The following is a 21,110-nucleotide window of genomic DNA, read 5'->3' as shown; positions in this document are numbered from 1 at the left end:
TTCAGATTTATTGTTTCAGTCTGTCCACAGACTCCAGAAGACTTTGTGCTCATTTACCATTTAGATTCCCCTCCTTGTGAACATACAGACTAGAATATATATTTGTTTTCTTATTATGAAAACACATGCTGGGGACTAAATATGTAGCAAATTCAAAAAAGATAATTATGCAACAACTTATGCCACTGCATAATCACATTATAACATACACAAGGCCTTGGCAATAATAGAATGAAAAGAACACTTAAAATTGAAAGTCAACAAAAATTAAAATGTATAAGATGACATACATTTTAACACAATGTTTAATTAACCTTTGATACTCCCTGCAGTAAGAAATTATTGAAGTGAAAAGCTTAGGAAATTGAAAAATGAATCAAACATGTACATGTATAAGAAGAGATGGGCGTTACACTAGGCAGGATACAATTGCAGTACAAGGAGTATCAATATTCTTGCTTCATTGCACAAATTGATAACCACTGAGGATCAAGAAAAGTTCCCCCCTTTGTCAAATATTACAAAAATGCACACGTGCCATCGGCTCTAGAACCACCTCTGAGGTGCTGAGCATCCTCCACTATCACTGACCTTGGTGGGAGTGGAGGGGCTGAGCACCTTCTAGGATGGTTTTCTAGGGGGTTAGGGCTCAAAATATCAGAAACAGGATTCAATAGATATTACCACCAAAGGTTCTTGTGCTTACACTGTTTTTTAAAAAGTCATGGTTTCCATTTGTTTTTGTTTTTTTTTAAATCTTAGACCATATGATCCAAAGAAATAAGAACAGTAAAATATTTTCACTTTAATACAATAAAAGTGACAGTGAAGAAAAACCACCACTCCACTGTACATAGCAACACAAAAAGGATTGTGCATTACCTTTTTATTCCTCATATCACACCCTCTAGACTTTTTAATGGAATAATGTGAATTAAAAAAATTATCTTGTAGCTATTTATTTGGATACCCCTTTCAAAGTAATTCTTTAAATTCCATTGGTTTATATCTATTGCACATGCTCCAACTTATCCACCAAAACTCAGTGCCTATCGTTAAAGAAACATACCCAAATGATTTCTTCTTGATGATATTGTTTCCAGTTCCTTCCACTGTCACTGAACATCAGGAGGTAGCTTGTTACCCAGTCCGAACTCCCATATCCACCTTGGGTAGCAACCGCAGTGATCTCAGTTCTCTCACCAAGATCAATCTGGAGCCACTGATATTTGTTGGACACAAGAGGAGACCAACCACCAGCTCCTTTGAGAGTAAAGGGGGAAACAAAAGGAACAAAAGAATAGAATAAAAGTTGTAGAAAGATACAAATTATTAATTCATAACAGGAGCAAATATCAACCCAATGTATACAAAAACTACACCTCTACCTCGGGAGCCAAAAAATCGTACCGCGTTATAGGTGAAACCGCATTATGTCGAACTTGCTTTGATCCACCAGAGTGCGCGGCCCCGCTCCCCGGAGCACTGCTTTACCGTGTTATATCCAAATTCGTGTTATATCGGGTCATGTTATATCGAGGTAGAGGTGTAATTAAATTCACACTACAGATGAGCTAGAAATGATATATTCACTATTACTTGTGAGTGGCATTAAAAAAATAAATCCCTAAAACAGTTTGAATGAAGGAATCTGGGCAAAAAATACTAAGATACATTGTGATTTTGATTTACTGCCTTTTTTTCTCCTGTCATCCTGTATCCCTCTTTTGCAATGGACTTTTCAGTGTACAGTATATGTTTGTTAATTATAATAATGCTCTTCACTTAGACAATGTCTTCATGCCGAGGTCTCAATTTGTTTACAAACCATAATTTACAAACCATAATAATGTTCCCATGAAGTAAATATTTATGTCTATTTTTATGTTGGGTAAACTGAGGTAAGTGTATGGAGGGAGTTTATATGATTTTCCAAAATCACCAGTAAGTCAGTAGCTGATTCAGGAATACAAACTAAGGTCCTGATCCTGCAAACACTTATGCACATGCTTAATCAGTAAGGCTACTGACAGGAGAACAGTTAAGTATATACATAATTGTTCCAGGATCAGGGCCTACACCCTGTACTCAATCAAGAAACTAGTACTATATAAATATAGTTTCTTGATTGATATAGTACTATATAAATAGTAGTACTAGTACTATATAAATAGTAGTAGTAGTAGTCATTCCTAAACCAAACAGTTGATTTAAAAAAGAGTTAAATTTATGTTGGCTTTTTTTTTTCTTTACTTTGAACTTTGGGGTACAGGTATGGGGACCCGCATGAAAGACCCCCTAAACTCATATTTTACCAGCTTAAATTCAAACTTTTTTAAGGCGAAATTTTTGTTTGTTTGTTTGTTTTTGGACGATATTGCTGCCACCACCAAATTATTTAAACAAACATTTAGGGAAGGGCCACTTGGAGCCCTATTCCCCCCTCCCCCCAAAAAATATTCCTCCAAGCCCCTTTACCCCCTTTTGAGGGTGGTGGGTACTTGAGAATAATATACCAACCATTAGGTTAGCAAAGTGAGCACAGACCAAATTTTTGTTTTTTAGGACACTGAAAATTAATTAAGTTTTTAAAAGAAGAATTTTATTTAAAAAAAGTAAAAGAATTACACCTGCAAAATTAAGATGGAAGAAAACTTTACAGGGTAAATAAAAAGATTTAAAACCCAGAGGATTTTTTTTTTAATTTTGCTTTTTAGTTACAAAACAGGAATAAAATTACCTTTTAGCATAGGGAAAATTTACAAGCTAAAACAAAAGATAATTTAACACTTTTTTTTTTGCTATTACTTACAATTTTTGTAATTTTAGATGCTTATTTTAGGTAGGGTTTTAGGAGATTTTTTTTTTCTGCCCAGGTCCCTATTTGTTTGAGAGAGAACCACAAAGAGAGCCCAGACAAAAACCTCCCCACACAGATTTGAAAGGATTTTTTTTAATTTTTTTTTTTTTTTTTGGTTAGGTGCCCACCAGGTTATTTGAGCTTTTTAACCCCTTACAGGTAAAGGAGGGATTTTATGCTACTCTTAGCTGTATGTTTATGACACACCCCGAAATTGCAGATGGTGCTGGACAGCCTGTTTTACACTGGCTGTGATTATTTTATTTTTTTTGGAGCTTTAGCAGAAAACAGCATTAATAAGAAACATGCACCTTTAGCTATACTACTGATTATATAAAAACTAACAACATTGTTTACATTTTAAGGATGATTTTAACCAGTTGATTTTGGGAAACTTTTACAGGAGAGTGCATTAGCCATTTTGTTAGAAGCTTTTGAAAAGTGTTGTATTTTAACATTAAAATTTTGGAGAGCTAAACTGTATCGAAGAAGTGTTTATTTTTGTTTGTTTGTTTGTTGACGGTATGAAGCCACTTTAGCGCAGGTGGAAATGCCGTTTTTAAATATATGGATGTAGCTTTTTAGAGAGTACACAATGGTGTAACCTTTTTTTTTTTTTTTGGGTGATTGACCCGTGACGACTTTTTTTCGACAATTTTTGCTGAGAAACACGACACGGTGGAATTTTTGCCCCACCCCCTTTTTGGGGGGGGGGCACATTCAAACTGCTTCCACACCACACTTGGATGAATTTGTGGCTACTAGTAAAGGTTTGTTAAAGTTTGGGGTCCTTAGCACAGGGTTAGACATGAGTGTTGCTTTAAGCTGGTTAAAGGCCTTTTTACACTTTTTAGTTTACTGAATTGCATTTGGCTTTTTTTGCGGGGTTAGGTTTATTAGTGGGGTGGCGATTTGGCTGTAGTGCAGTACAAACTGCCTGTAATATTTGGCCAAGCTTAAGAAGGATTGGAGCTTTTTTTTTTTTTTAAACTTTGGGACAGGCCACTTTTGGATAACATTTACTTTGGCCTGTAGGAGGTTGATAGTTTTTTGACCCACCTGGTGCTTAAGGTAAGTTACTTTCTTTAGGCCTATTTGACACTTTTTATCCTTAACAGTTAGTTTTGCCTCTCTTACGTGCTCAAAGACTTTTTGTAGATGCTTTAGGTGTTTTTCCCATTAATTAGTAAAGATGGCCACATTATAAAGGTAAGCGACTGCAGATTTCACTAGGAGAATAATTACAAGTTTTTGGAAGGTGGCGCGTGCATTTTGCAGCCTGAAAGGGAGCACATTAAATTTATATAGCCCTACATGGGTAATGAAGGCTGACCTTTTTCTGGCGGATTTATTTAGTGGTACTTGCCCATACCCCTTGGTTAAGTTTAAGGTAGAGCTGAACTGGGCATGTTCCAGTTTTTTAAATAGCTTATTTGTGAGTAGCATTGGATAGTTGTCTGGGCGAGTTACAGCATTTAGCTTACGGTAGTTCACGCAAAAGCGTATTTTCCCATCTGGTTTAGGAACTAGATAAGGTGTTTGGGGGGGGCTGGGGAATGTAGGTGGGGCCTTGGGCTGCCCCCGGTGGTAGGGTGTTGTTTCAGGTTGCCCCTTCTGATATTCGCTTCAACTGCTACTAGCTTTTTTTTTTTCCTGCCACCTCCACCCATTTGGTTCTGATTTCCCCCACCTCGATTACAGTTTTGGGCTTCCCATTGAGGATGTACCTTTTTATTTTCTCAGGAACAACCTCTAAGAACTGCTTTATTTGCATTAGGAAAGACAGATTTTACAGAGATTTAACACTTGCATCTGATATTCAGGCATCCCAATTTTTTACAATGTGGTAGGTGTGTTGGGAAAATGCCATGTCTGGTTTCCACCTTAGGGCTTTGAACCGCCAATGGGCATGCTTGGGTATTAGCCCCATTCTAATTCTGGCCTTTTTTAAAAAAAAAAGTTTGTAGCTGTTTGTGTGTTCCTTAGGCATTTCAGCTGCCACCTCCACTAAGGATTCACTGAGCTGTGGCCTCAGCTTCAGCATATACTAGTTTGTTGAGATGCTGTACCCAAGGCAGGCCCTTTTGAAATTTTCTAAGAAAGCCTTTGTATTATTGCCTACCTTGTAGGTGGGAAATTTTTTGAAATGGGGAGCAGTACCTGGAGAAGGATTGTTAGGGTTATCTGGTAGGCCCAGCTCAGCCCTTTCCAGATCTAAACACTTCAACTTTAACTCCATATCCAAGCATTTCACCTCCATTTCCATCTCCAAGCATTTTGCATGTTTTTTTCTTCTTCGCTTCCAACTTTAAGTGCTTTAAGGCCATCTGTCTTATGTTTTTTTTTCTCTCTTCAGCTTCCAATTTGGCTAATTCTAGTTTCTTTTGGATCTCACTTTTCATCATCCTAGCCTTCCTCCACTTAGCCTAGCCTAACCCGAAAGCTAGAAAAAAAACAAACCACACAGCTTGCGAATTTTCTTGCTGTAACTTAACTTCTCTACCTCCGAGCAAGAAAGAAGACTCCAGCTGCAATCAGCTTAAAAATATAAAAATAAATAAAAGGTCCTTAAAAAAAATCCCTGGTTTTCAATCAGCCAAAAGAAAAAATGTTTTTAAAATCCTGAGGTCCATGCTTCTGGTTCAAAATGATCCCACCACTACCACCATGTCAGGGTTCCCTCCCCACTCTGAGGTACAGATGTGGGGACCTGCATGAAAGACCCCCTAAGTTTATATTTCACCAGGTTAGGTTAAAACTTCCCCCAGGGCACAAATTCCTTTCCTTGTCCTTGGACGGTATTGCTGCCACCACCAAGTGATTTAAACAAACATTCAGGAAGGGGCCACTTGGAGCCCTATCCCCCCAAAAAAAATCCCCCCAAGGCCCTTCACCCCCTTTCCTGGGGGGACTTCAGAATAATATACCAACTGTTAGGTAGCAAAGTGAGCACAGACCAAATCCCTGGTTTTTAGGACACTGAAAATCAACCGGGTTCTTAAAAAAATAATTTTATAAAAAAATATATATGAAAAAAGTAAAAGAATCACACCTGCAAAATTTGGATGGAAGATAACTTTACAGGGTAAATAAAACAACTTAAAACCCAGATGATTCCCCTCTGATTCTGCTTCCCAGTTACAAAACAGGAATAAAAGTACCTTTTATCATAGGGAAAATTTACAATCTAAAGCAAAAGATAATGTAACACATTTTTTTGCTATTACTTACAATTTTTGTAATTTTAGATACTTATTTTAGGTAGAGTTTTAGGAGATTTTTTTTTATACCCTGGTTCCTCTCTGTCCGAGAGAGAACAAGAAAGAGAGCCCAAACAAAAACCTCCCCCCACAGATTTGAAAGGATTTTCTTTCCTTATTGGTTCTTTTGGTGAAGTGCCAACCAGGTTATTTGAGCTTTTAACCTCTTACAGGTAAAGGAGGGATTTTGCGCTACCCTTAGCTGTATGTTTATGACAGTTTATAATGTGTTTCATTGAAATCTACTAATAATCAAAATCTAATATTATACTTTCAGCACCAAATTTCTACATCTGTTTAAAAGGACTCAAACAATAAAATGTGTGGAAAGGACAGTTGGATCCAATCTGTTCTTCGTTATCACATTCTTCACTATCACCCCAACTGACTTACACAGCCCAGCCCATCCTAAACACAAAGGTGCAAAGAACAAATTATTAGGAAATTAAGCTAATAAAATAGGAAATGAAACTTTATAATCTCCTCTGAATTTATCAGGACTGCTATTTTTATTTTTTCACATATTAGTGGACAAAGTTATGATGTGGTGGGCAGAATTACTGGGGTGCAGTGACAGTGAATGAGGAAGGGTTATATTTTATTTGATTGAATACAGTCAGATAAAAAGAGCCACTTTTCCCAGACGCTAGACATCCTTGACAAATGTTTAAGCAACACACTAAATAGCAGCAATTTCCACCATATGCAGCAGCAACCAATAACACTTGAGAATAATGATATATCAGTTCATCTCCATACATTTTTACATTTATGGGGAGTTTAATGTGCACAATGTTTTGTAATAAAAGTGTATTATTGAGTTTTAGGGTTTGCAGGATTGTGAGTCACAATCTCAACATTAACTCTTTTTAAATTACTTTTTTTTTATGCTTTTCCTTGTTTTTTGAATGAGCCTTGAACATTTAAATCAGTTTGGTGTATATGCTCTGCAAGAAGAGAGCTCTGCTCTGGCCGATCATGGAGGGCACATCCATAATGCTATAACCCCCGTTTGCAATGCATTTATGTACTACTTCAGCATAATAGCTTCCCTGGTTTAAACCCTTATGGTAAAATTTAAAAACCTAGTTGCCTAATATTAGTCTACTAAACAGATGCTTTTGTCTAGACCTTAATTAGGATTTAGAAGTATAAATGTAGATACCCAGGTTGGAACATTTTGGCCTTAATTCCTAAGAGGCTTGACTTTGCCACCTTTACTCATAGTGAGTAGTACTTTACCCCATAAGTGGTCCCATTGAAATCAGTGATACAGAATAGTGTAGGAGTCTACTTAACAAGAGCAAAGGTGGCAAAATCAGGGCCTAAATGTGTCACTATAGTACTGTGCTTTGAATATGAGTACAATTCAGCATTTATAGACTGGCTGGTATCTCTCCTATTATTTAATTTATTTATTTATGTTTTCTCATCTCAATTTCTCCATTATCTTACAATTATGAGACTTTTTTTCCCATTTAAAAAGGTACTCAATTATCAACGAACAGCTTGAGAAGAGGGGTAAGAAAAATTCAGCAGCCACATGGCGGTATGCTTCCGCTATACTAATATTGAATCACCACAATATGCCACATAGATGGAAGCATGAGCTGTTGAACATCAAGTGCTAGAGTCTCTTCTGTGCCAGAGAGCCACTTCTCACAGATTTTGGGAGAAGGCAGCAGGAGGATAGTTACTTCTCCCCAATTTTCAGGACTCGCCACAGATCTAACCCAGTTTAGAGCTGCTGCTGGGCTGCTCCAAGTTGTGCTACTGGTATAGAGTCCTTAATGCACCTTTCATTAGAGGAGAATAGGTATAACAGAGCTTCACCACACTCTGTCCTCACCCCACCCTACCTCCTTTGACATGCCCACTGTTGCAGGGGAGGGGGCAAAGGACATAACAGTGGCACACCTGTTCCAGCAGGAAAACCCCGCTGTCAGAGGAATTCTCTACTGGTCTTTTCTGGCCAGATAGGACTGCTTTTTAGTACTTGAGTTGCACAAAGGGACTATAACTGCATAGAGAATCTGGCCTTGAATTTCCCTTTTAATCACAAGAAGTGATGCATTTATATAGTGGAATCACGTAAAGATGACTACTGTGACTACCAATAGCATACTTGTTCAAATAAGTAGAGAATTCATTTTTTTAAATGTCAGGACTACTAAAGACAAATGATCTTGATCATATCAGCAAAAATATCCATAGTACATAGCACAAAAACAGTTTTTACAGGAGTAATTCTATAGTTTTGTCATTTATCACATTTTCCGTTCAGCAGATATCTCTCAATTACATCAAAGGGAAACGTTATGCAATGTTCAGCAAGCAAAGAAGGGATCATTTGCATAAGACACACATATAGACTATTTTCATATAGTCCATGAAAATGGAATTGTCAAAAAGAGTCTGTAAAATAGGTTACATACAGACCTGCATAAGTTTTGTCTCATTGTTCCACTAAGATTAAAAAAAAAAAAAAGTCACTCTCTACATTGCATGTAAGCTTTCCAGAAACTCAAAGCACTCTTGGTGAAATCACAGAGATTGTTAGAAAACCTATCATTACTTATTTTTCTGAATGAGTTGTTTTGTTATTAATTGAAGACCAAAAAATATTTCATTAAATCAAAACCAGCTATTTACTAAGTCAACTAAGGCCAAGTGCTGCTCATATCCACCTCAGTTTACTGTAATAGAAAAGCCATTGAGTTGAGAGAAATGTCTGTTTTGTTTGAAAATAAATGTTTGGGGGTTTGTTCAGTGTTTATTTGAAATTTTCTGTGCAGTAACATTTTGTTATTCTTTGATAATAATCTATTCTATTGATATTTCAAGTTGCTGGCCAGAGGTTCTGTAGATAAAACTCACTGTACCTCTAAAATTACATTAAGCAAATCAGGATCTTCCTTCATTCAGCTCATGTGAAGACTTATTCATGTCTCCAGGATTCTTGAAGCACTGGCCGCATACGATTACAAAGTCTCCAGTTTGAATCTGGCCACATAAGCAGTAACTGAATTTGGGGCTAAATCATGCCCTTTCGGGAAAACACCAAATGACAGCTAAAAAACTCTAGGTAATTCAAGTTGTGGGATTTCCTATGAGGTGGGCAGTGTTGAATTTAGAGTTGTGACCCTAACCAACGCATGAATGCCTCTAAACCCATTGGCTCAATGTCTCCAATGTTACTCCATGGGCATCCTGACCCCCTGCCAACCACGATTGCCTTCTCAGCAGCTATAGCCCCCTTAGGAAATTTGTAAGTGTGGAACTATGTTCTGTTTCATTAAAAAAACACAGTAAAATTAACACTTATTGGTACGCACGTTGGCAATCTCAAGAGACAGATCAAGGACTGGAATGATCTCCTTAGGACAGGAATGAGGTGTATTTAGTGGAACAGTGTGGAGGCATTTACACTGTAATGTAAAGGGTTAATAGCTCCAGGACCTTGGTCTGAAGCAAAGCCTTTGAAAGTGTGTTCTTTACTGCTTGGTAAATAGGAAGGCAAATAAGGAGCCACAAAGTTAGGGAACAGAGGTTAAGAGAACATATCAGTGTTAACATAGATCTCCATAACTCCAAAAAAGGAACATTAAAATTTCACTCATTTGTGTGGTAATCTTTGTTATGTGCCCTGGCCCAGCAACCTCAATTCTGTCATTTCCTAATTTTTGAGTTGTTGAATTTACAACCTTAATAATGTTAATCTAACAGATTTTTTTGTTTTGCATATTTATATTAAGACATATATTTTGTTTCAATTATTTATCTTTTGTTGTATTTCCCACAGCCTCTCTTTTTAGCGGGGGGTGGGGGGCGGAGGAGAAGGCGGAGGCATTCCCCCCCCCATGGACAAATTCCCATGGAAAACAGAGAGAACTGGTATGCATTGTTCTGAATTAGGAGCCCTAGGCAGGTTGCTGTTGTCTCCAATCACCTCCTGAACACTTGTCAGAAAAGATTTCTAATACAATCTTCTTTATTGCCCATTGTCCCTTGCTGCAATTGTCTCCGTTGGGATTATCTGCACAGAGTATGCCTGAGGAATCTACAGTGAGGTTTCAAAAGCAAACATAATACAAGTACTCTTTATGGGTAACATGGCTGACATAAGTGGTGCAAATAACTAATAAAAATAATCCTGAATGGATAATCCTGAATACTACTACTTGTAGTATTAATTACAGCTATGAAAAATCCCTTAAATATTTATTGTGTGCTGAAAGCTGGGATTCTCATAAATTTTGCAATTTTAGCCCAATGTGAAATGCTACCATTCCTTCCACCTCTTAAGCCCCAAACCCTTTCCTTTATGAATCTGTGTTTTCCCATTTTGCTCTAGCAGCACTGTGTCTTTTGGAGCCACTTGACAGGCTAATGGAGTGTCCCCTGCTTTGTACTCTTCTTTTCTTCAGTCTGCCAGGGACCACAATGTGGTCAAACACCACACAGTTTCCATCAGCCAGCTGTTGGTACTTATTAAGTTCCAAACACCCATGCAACACTTACATATAAACCTACTAAATAAGCTGTAGGATATACATATTTTAAAATGACTCCTTTTTGAAAATTTTTAGATAAGCCTAATTCTTTTTAGAATACCTCCGGCAAATAAATTTCTGAAATGTGATAGTTAAATACTGAGACTCATTTGAATATGATTATAAAATCAAAGAAATTGACCATTTTCAACAGTTATTAATATGCAGACATTGAACTTATGAACTCTCATTCATTACAATTTCTGTCAATTTCTGCAGTGCTTGTCATCTAATATTATTTGTAAAGTTAATTTGATGTCAAATGTGTTTTAGGTTGAACTTCATGGAATACAATACATTTTGAATTATTTTTTAAACAGAGACTGCATTGTGCAATGTATTTTTGCAGGATAAGTCACCTTAAGGGTTTGGACAAAAAGTCTTCTTCATCAAAAGAACCAACTTATAGCTCAATCAGTTATTTAACCAAGCATTTCAATTGCTGAGCCATAAGCAAGGGCCATGCCTGCAGCGTGTCTCTAGATCTTGGGGAAGTTCACAGGAGGGGAGTTGCTTTTTTTAAAGCATGCAGGAGAAGAGCTCCCCTCCTGTACATCTCCTATAACATGAAAAATGTAAGCTGCTCAACTATCCTGCCTGCAGCCCCCTTAGCCCCAGCCTTCCCATCTTCTAGTTCACTGCGGCCCCCTCTCCACTACCCTATGCAGGTTTTGACTTCTGAACACATACATTTTAGATGCATATTTTTAATGTATATTTCAGCAAGTATAACAATTATATGTTTAAAACATTATAAATAGAACAACATAAGTATGCACAACTTAAGTGAACAGAAGAAACCTGGAATGGGCTGAGAAGAAGAGCCAGGCAGTGGGAGGCAGAAGGTGCCTGTTTAGGATTTAGAGCAGATGACAGTAGCCGAAGGTCTTGAGAGTGGAGCTGCCCAGGGAATTAGTGAAACAATCATATTCACTGTGTTTAAAACTTTACATTCCCAGCAGAGAAAGTATGAAATGATGATTGAGCTTTCTCACCTCACCTCACAGCTTGTCAGGCTGCCAGGCTCCTGCTGCTTCACGTGAAAAGCTTTTAGAAGTCTAGAACAGAAACTGGAGCACCGATTAACGTTTCTATTAGGTGTGCTACCCCATTATTTTTTATACTGCTACACTACTTCCTTTTGCTGCCTTGGTGTGTAAATTAAACCAATTTACAGCAGCTGACAGAAATGTATCCTCACTCACACCAGTTTATCAGTGCATAACTTACATCATATTTTATGTCACTGCTTAATGTGGGCATATTATGATGAGTCAAACTTTTAACAAACACATATAGTATATGTGTTTTTCTCTGGTTAATAAAGCAGCATATTTCCCATATGGAGAAATCCCTGGAAGTTGATTTTACACTGAATTCAGTAGTTAAACCAGGGATGAATTTGGCTCCACATGCTACAACAAATTTTCTTGACAAAACCTAGTCGTGATTGTGATTTAATGTGCTTAGAAAAGTTAATTTCATGAGTTAAATGAAATTAAGTAGCTTGCAATGTCAGTGGAGATAAAACAATAACAAAACACATGGAGAAATAAATACCTTGTTTTGCTTTTCAAGCTAAATAACAGAATCATACTTTAAATAAATTAAATGTTCATACAACTGCAACCATACTTGTAAGCAAACTAACTAAGCAAGGTTTTTATAGAATTGTCTACTGAACAGCATGAGCCTGTATGCTTGCACTAAGATAGTAAATCACTTTTATAAAGGACTCAAAAATTCTTGTATTGACCAGATATTAACTCTGTTTAAAGACATGAGACATAATAAGATCAACAGTAAACTGCAGCAATTCCAAAAACAGCAAACAGATACTGAACAGTGATACTAAGCTTTTTAAAAACTGTATCTAAGGTCTATATCTAATTGCCACTTGAATGACCTTAATATTTTTGCCTATGCAGTCTTATCCTATAGTTATGTTGGGGGTTGGGAGAAAACTGGTTGGAGTTGGTGGACATAACAGCTGCCTTCCATTCAGGCTAAATAAAGACACAATTGAATACACCTTTGATTAGTTCAAGATTCTGAATTATGTAGGTAGAGGCTTGGGACTCCAGAATCCTGTCTTGTTGAGCCAGACACACTAGCCTCTGCAACAAAGACCCAGGGTCTGAACCACGCCCCCAAAGCTGCAGACTTAACTCAGCAAGTACTCTTGTCTCCAGCACTCAGACGCCCATCTCCCAATGGGATCCAAATCCCAAATAAATCCATTTTACGCTGTATAAAGCTTATACAGGGTAAACTCATAAATTGTCTGCCCTCTATAACACTGATAGAGAGATATGCACAGCTGTTTGCTCCCCCAGGTATTAATCACTTACTGGGTTAATTAATAAACAAAAGTGATTTTATTAAGTATAAAAAGTAGGATTTAAGTGGTTTCAAGTAATAACAGACAGAACAAAGTAAGTTACCAAGCAAAATAAAACAAAACACGGAATTCTAAGCCTAATACATTAAGAAACGGAATACAGGTAAATCTCACCCTCAGAGATGTTCCAATAAGCTTCTTTCACAGACTAGACCCCTTCCTAGTCTGGGCCCAATCCTTTCCTTGGTACAGTCCTTGTTAGTTTCAGCTCAGGTGGTAACTAAGGGTTTTCTCATGACTGCAGCACCCTTTGTTCTGTTCCACCCCCTTTTATAGCTTTGGGACAAGGCAGGAATCTTTTGCCTCTCTGGGTCTCCACCCCTTCTTCTAAATGGAAAAGTACCAGGTTTAAGATGGATTCCAGTTCAGGTGACATGGTCACATGTCACTGTAAGACTTCCTTCTTCATTACCTACACATATACAGGAAGGATTAGAAGTAAATAGAGCCATTTACAACCAATTGTCCTAGTTAATGGGAGCCATCAAGATTCCAAGACACCATTAATGGCCCACACTTTGCATAATTACAATAGGACCTCAGAGTAATACTTCATATTTCTAGTTTCAGTTACAAGAATGATACATTCATACAAATAGGATGAATATATTCAGTAGGTTATAATCTTTGTAATGATATCTTACAAGAGACCTTTTGCTTGAAGCATATTCCAGTTACATCATATTCACATTCATAATGCATATGGAGTGCAACATCACAGGAGGCATACCTTTGACCTATATGAATGTGAACAGACATCTCCAGGTGCCTGAACCCCAGTTATAACAGTTACATTTACATACTCCACTTGGAGAATCTTTTAGCAGAGATGGACTGACCCTGATTTTATCTTTATATTCTACAAGAAGTCTGGGGAAATTGCAGATAAGTTTGGTCCTTAAGAGGCTTCCTGGAGATGAAAAGTATGGAGCCAAGCCTCCCTCAATGTGAACAAGGAACCAACATGGAACATCTCCTATGGCAAGAAAGATTTACAGCTGTGGAGTTCATCAGGCTCTAAGAAATATCATTTGTGCTCTGTTGAAAATGGATTTTGATTTGTCTATGTGAAGCCACATGGACTTGACATGGCAGGCATTTGGTGAAAATCCTCATTGCCACAGAAAGACTATAGGATAGAACACAACACTGGCAGAGATCTTTTTATAGACAAGACTAGAGGATGTCGTTGGGAGGTGTACAAATTGAGACTTGCTGCTTGGAGCTGAAAGCAACTGACAAGCTGCTCCCAGTAGGAGAAGAAAAGTATTTCTGAGAAGAATCCTGGCTTCCTAGATGTTGAGAAAAGCTCTACATCTGGCAACAGAAAGGAGTAGGCATTCTCTTTTGTTTTTTTTCAGGAGCTGATCTAAAGGAGTCATATTTTGCCAGCTCTGCTTTATAGTTGGCAACACTCAAAGACAGTGTGGCTGAGGAAAAAGCCAGAAGCCTCCAAAGCACTGTAGCCTACAGGCATTCCTCATAGGTACTCACAATAACTGAACAGTTCAAAGGACATTCGAACAATGCAGAACATAGAGATGCTCCAACCATGCACTTTTCCTCCAGATACACTCTCTACCCCAGGACCAGTAAGGGAGCTGGGCAAAGACACCAGTTCAGTAGCCCAACATCAAAAGTGGGACCAACCATGATTCAGATGACTTAGTACTTGTGAACCAGTGCAAAACAAATGGAGCATGACTAAGAGTCGAGCCAATGATTTTAGTCTCAGTAGAAAAAAGAAACAAATATTTTTATTTCATTTTCCATTTTGAGTTGTCAGACTCATGCTCAGCATGTCAAAAATTTAAATTTCTAAAAAGTGGCAACATTAGTCTTACTAGAAGAAAAGTTAAAGTTACTAATAAACACGTACAACAAGTATCATGTATTATGCCAAATCTCAGCTAAGATGTTTCAGAGCCATTTTCAATCTAACTCAAGATGATAGCACGGCACTGGAAAATGATACTTGTAATCAAAGGGCCAATTCAGTGTTCACCTACCCCTTGAAGTCAATTGCATGAATGTAGCTAACCTTATTTTGATCCCAATCTTCTGTGCTGACAGTTATTCAGATGTGTCCCATTTTGCTTTCCATCTTCTGAAGCCTTTGAAGACATTTTTTCTCAATCAATCATTATTTAAATATATTCCAGTGGGCTATTTCATAATGCAGTGGCTGACATGATGCATCAAAAGGACAGGTATTTGGCGACAATTCAAAGAGTTATCAAAGCCACTATTCTTTTTTCAGCTTTTCTATCAGCATAACACTGTAAAACAATATGGACTGACTGCCTACACTAGGTGGCTTCTTTTGCATTATATGGGAACATACTATACTGTTGCAATAAATGAAGCCAAGTCCGTCAGTCTGTTCCAGTGGAGCGCCCCAAGCGGGGGTTTTCCACGTCCTTTTATTATAATGGTTACATAAATCATTCTATTATGCGCATGTGCAACCCCAATCCAACTCCTCGCCCCCTCCCCTGATTGGTGCTCCATGCACTGCGTGTTCCAGTGGTACACACCCAGTCGGCGCTTAATCTGTGTGTCTCCTGATCGAGTGTGGGGGGGTGGGAACCACTTCAGCCGCTCTAAATCCGGGGGCGGTTTTCCAACCCCCTTAGTGCTTGAGAAGTGTAAAGTTCCTACACTATACCATAGTTATACTGTTTGATACAATTAATAGTATACTCTGCACTTTACAAGTAGATTACAAAAAAAGGTAAAATATGCCAGACAAATACCTCACAGTTTTAAGACATTTTATAACAGTTTGTGAAGACAATACTATGAAATTGATTCACCTCTACTAACTTGCTAAGCCTTATCCCCAGGGAGGGCAAGTGTTTGCACCAACAGCCTCCTATGGGGATTCTGCCAGAGCAGGGCACTTTTAAACCTCATCAATTTCTCTCTGGGGGCCACTGGTGGACACTACTTTGGTAATATGCCAATTCAGTGCTCCCTTTGGCTGTACCTAATGCCCAGCCAGCAGTGTATGTTTTTGCTCCTGTGCTGATCAGCTGCGGATCAACTTCTTTTGAGCACATATTCTGACTTCTTCCCAGGGCTGAATGTAGAACAGATTAAATTTTGGGAGGTTGCCTCATTCATAATAATCAGTGGTGGGCAACCTGCGGCCCATCAGAGTAATCCGCTGGTGGGCTGTGAGACAGGTTGTTTACATTGACCATCCACAGGTATGGCCGCCCGCTACTCCCAATGGCCGTGGGTCACAATTTCTGGCCAATGGGAGCTGCGGGAAGCGGCACCCAGCACCTCCCTGCAATCCACGCCATTTCCCGTAGCTCCTATTGGCCAGGAACGGCAAACCATGGCCACTGGGAGATGCGGAGGGGCGTGCCTGCAGACGGTCAATGTAAACAAACTGTCTTGCGGCCTGCCAGCGGATTACCCAGATGGGACGCAGGTTGCCCACCACTGAAGTAAATTGTATAACTGGTGTCAAACCCATGAGGGTAACTGTGCTTTTGATCCCATTGTAGCCTCCTCGAGAGCACCCTCACTCAGATCTCAGGCTTCTTCTGTAACCTATCTTGGAGTGGCAACTTGCATTCCTCTCCCTCCCTCCAGTCTGGGGATTTAGGCTGAAATTTCCTCCTGCAATCATTCCCTCACTGTGATCACCTTAGCAAGTCTGAGTTTAGTTCACTGGCTGTCCTGTTATTTCCCAGGGATAATGACAGGGTTTACCAGTGACCAGACAGCCTTCACAAAGCATAGCATGTATTTAGAACAAAATAATTACAGAGAAAATATATCTTGAAAGCAAGAAACAGCTTATCTGTGCACTGTTTTACCAGGTGGCACCCAGTTTTTCACATGGAGACCCTGATAGGTTTCCAAGTCCTTCAAACCTACTTAGTAGGGTTTTCCCTTACTGGATAAAGTCTCATCTCAGTTCTTGATAGAGTGAGAGGGAACCTTCACCTATAACAGGTTTCCCACTTTCGACTAAGTTTTTGAACCCAGTTAAAACCAGTCAATGCATTTCCTCCCAATTGGTAGTACTTCTGCTAACTTGTTTACCTGTCTAGAAATTTGCAGTAATTACCCCCATGATGTTAGATTCTGATAGCTCATTCTTGCTTAGTGACATTCCTTCAATCACCGTGTCGCTTGTCTTGTTTCAAGAAAAGTTAACACCTTCACACCCAGTGGGTAGCAAAATCAAGGGAGGGAGAAACTGAGTCACACATTGGGGTGTGGTAAATAATGAAAAGGACAGGCCACTAATACACAAAGTTCACTTTGAGTGCAAGCAAATGATGTGTTTTAATATAACTGAATGTAAATATATACATCTAGGGAACAAAGAATATAGTCATACTTACAGGATGGGAGAATCTATCCTGGAAAGCAGTGACTCTGAAAAAGATTTGGTGGATAATCATCTGAATGAGCTCCTAGTGTGAAACTGAGGCCCAAAGGGCTAATGTGACCCTTGGACGCATAAACAGAGGAATCTTGAGTAGGACTAGAGAGGTTATTGTACTCTCTATTGGCACTGGTGTGACAACTCCTGGGATACTGAGTACAGTTCTGTTGTCCACAATTGAAGAAGGATGTTGAAAAATTGGAAAGGGTTCAGAGAAGACCCATGAGAATGATTAAAGGATTGGAAAACATGTTTTTTAGTGATAGACTCAAGAAGCTCAATTTATTTAGCTTAACAAAGAGAAGCTTAAGAGGTGACTTAATTACAGTCTGCAAGTACATACATGGGGATCAAATATTTAAAAATGCGCTCCTCAATCTAGGAGAGAAAGGTATAACACTACCCAGTTACTGAAAATTGAATCTAAAAAAATTCAGATGGGAAATAAGGCATATACTTTTTAACGGTGAGAGTAATAACCATTCGAACAATTTACCTCGGGTCATGGTGGATTTTCCATCACTGATTATTTTTATATCAAGATTGGATTTTTTTGTTCATAGAAGATCTGCTCTAGGAATTATTTTGGGGAAGTTCTATTGCCTGTGTTACAGTAATACAGGAGGTATTACTAGGTATCTACTAGATGATCACAATGGTCCCTTCTGGCCTTGCAATTTATGAATCTATAAAAATTCTTTCATAAAAATAAATCAGAAGCTTCTCAGTTCTCCACAGATGGTAGCAAGAAAAAAAAAACAGAAAAAAAATGCTTCTCTTCTTTATTGCCATCATCTCTCATTGAGTTGCTGGGCTAAGTCTACCACACTCAAACTTCTGAGCTGGTTGCTTTGTGTAATATCTCATTTCTGGTTCCATATCTATTGATGTGGTGATAAACAAACAAGAGAAGCAACCAACATTCAAAATCATATTAATCATAGGAACTGTTTTCTCTCCGCTTAGTTACCAATGAATTCTGAATGTTGGTTTATCTTCCTATAGGAGTCTTACCAACATGCCTTACTCGTTGCTGGCCCTTGAAGTTTAGGCAAGAAAACTGCCACAACACAAAGTGATCGTTTTACCTGTCACTGCTATAGATTTCAGCTACTTCCCACCAGCATGTAAGAATTCAGTTCCTTTTATGCTTTCTTTGGCTTCTTTTTCCCTCATCCCTGAGGACATGAACATCCGCACAAAACAAACCATCGTCCAATTTAAACTTTGTCCTTTTTTCCAGCCTAGCATTGGCCTCAAGGCAGGGGACTGACACATTATTTCTCAGAGTATACGTGAATAGTACAAAAAAAAGTCATTTGGCTTCAGTGCATATTATACAGAGAAGGAAGAAGCTTGTAGACCATAAATATTCACTACATGCTACTTTGACATTTTCCAGCTGCGAAACTGCCTTGGAAATTAAATCAAGCTTCTTAGCTCATGATGTAAGGCACTGCTTGTGACTAGTGAGGTGGATTGCATTGATAACCTAAAGGGTTTAGTATATAGATCAAAATTCACTTTTATGATGCATGCCCTCCATTATGACTTGCATTCTACTGTGCTTACATGTTGATCTCCCATCAGTATCTACAGTCAATGGGAAATCTATGCACTTAGGGAGAGCAGATTGTCACAGTCTTCCAGGAAGATCTGAAAGATTTTTGCTCTTACGTTTTTCTATAACAGCCCTTATCAGTTTTCTCCATGTGGAATCACTCTGGGAATTTTCAAATAAACAATTATGATAGCTGAAAGGATTATATCAAATTAAACCTCTAAAAAGATTTTGTATTGCATCAGTTTTGCTATGAAGCTACAAAGAATGCCTGCAAAATGTATACAGTATTTATCTTTAAAAAGGAGTAAGGTGTATACTACAGTACCCTATTACTTACTGGGTCTGTTGCTGATACCTCTAGGTATATGAGTAAGTGTGTATTTCTGTCACTTCCATCACAATACTGTAGCATACGTTAAAGATTAATCACTTTCTGATTATAGCACTCTAGTAAAGGCATTTCAATGCTGGAAAAGCTGATTCACTAATTCTGGCATCTTTCATAGCACAGATAGTATGGTGCAGTCAGTACAGTAGGCAAACAAAATGTTGGCCCCTGCAGTTTCCAGGCAAAAATACTCCTTCTTATATTTAAAACTAAAATGCTCAATTTTGTTTCCATTATTATAGATGTAAATTGCTACAACTAGCAGCTGGGAATATTGGCCAACTCCATCTGGTTACTGGCCTGCACACAGATCTGACATACACAAAGGGATCATGATTTTGTAAGAAAGAAAACCAGTGAAATGTCACCTTTATGGTGTTTAAATCCTAATTTTTGTGTGCATATTTTTAACATTCCACTGCAAGCTAACATTTCTATGTATCAACTCTATGAAAATTTCATTTGTTCTCAGTTCTTACTCTATAGCAGTGATTGTCTCTCCTTTGAAGTACTATGGTATTTGTGTGTGTAATTCTATATTCCACAGTGTAGAACCCAACCATGTAGGTATGATTTTATTTGTTCAAACATTATTTCAGTAGTATAGTATTCCAGAGTTATACCTACGATTCTGTGTACTTATCTAATTGCATCCCCTAGAGTAGTTATTTTCAAAGATACTTACATTAATAATCAGTGGCTCCTTTAAAAAAAAACTGTATGTCAGTCTGTTAGCATCCTGTAATATCCCAGGATATAGAGGTTCACTTATGAGGCTCTATAGACATACTGTGCCAGATCATCTGCTGTTGTACATTGGCATAGCTTTATTGAAGTCATTGTATTTAGTTTCCCTGCTAATCATCTTCATCAGATTAAAATCAAATGGTCCAGCATTTAAGCCAGAAAAGGCATGCAAGAAATTAGTTAAACCAATTCATGAGTTTACTTACATTCTATGATTTTGCAATGACTAATATGTTTTATAATTCACATTTTTATAGAGTTAGATTCTAATGCAAGCTATCTCATTTCTCCTCTAACCCATGGGAATTTCTGCCTCACTAGATACTTCGTGTGTCAGAGTTCATGCATTCTGATTTATATTACGCTACTGTGGAATTAATAAAGAAACCCTTCTTGCTGAGAATAAGCAGTACAGTAAGCACTCTAGAGCTGAGAAAAGTATGTACTTCGATTAGCCAATTTTAGATTGCTGCCAGCAATATGAATCTCATCAACAGCACTATATTGTTATATCATGCTAAAAGAGGAGGGGGTGTAACTGTGTAGGGTTGGAAAACAGCATTATAGAAAATATAATTGAGCTAGATTAAGGGAAGTTCACTCTTAGCAAATATAACCACATCTGGTTGTCATATCCAATTGATTTCCATAACCAATAAGGCTTTGTCTTTGGTTCGTTTTTTAGGGTATGTAAAACATATTACATGTAGATTATCAAGGTAAACTTTTTATTATTAACCAACCTGATCTCCTTCTTTGAGAAGGTAACAGATTTTTTAGAGAAAGGAAATGCAGTGGATCTAATTTACCTCGATTTCAGTAAGGCATTTGACACGGTTCCACATGGGGAATTATTAGTTAAATTGGAAAAGATGGGGATCAATATGAAAATTGAAAGGTGGATAAGGAACTGGTTAAAGGGGAGA

The 21,110-nt window shown here is 38.1% G+C and overlaps 1 protein-coding gene across 2 annotated transcripts in view; it reads right to left on the bottom strand.

Annotated features, from left to right (window-relative positions):
- Positions 1-21,110, bottom strand: part of LOC123372908 (contactin-associated protein-like 4) — a 302,483-nt gene that overhangs the window by 203,613 nt on the left and 77,760 nt on the right. For both annotated transcript variants that reach the window (XM_045021533.1, XM_045021534.1), the window contains one exon: positions 1,070-1,263. In XM_045021533.1, coding sequence (XP_044877468.1) covers positions 1,070-1,263 — 194 coding nt within the window. The remainder of the gene's footprint in view (positions 1-1,069; positions 1,264-21,110) is intronic.

Source organism: Mauremys mutica, chromosome 6 (assembly GCF_020497125.1).
Source record: "Mauremys mutica isolate MM-2020 ecotype Southern chromosome 6, ASM2049712v1, whole genome shotgun sequence".
Taxonomy (NCBI): Eukaryota; Metazoa; Chordata; order Testudines; family Geoemydidae; genus Mauremys; species Mauremys mutica.
Note: the sequence above shows the minus strand (reverse complement) of the source record. Positions and strands in the feature narration are given on the sequence as shown.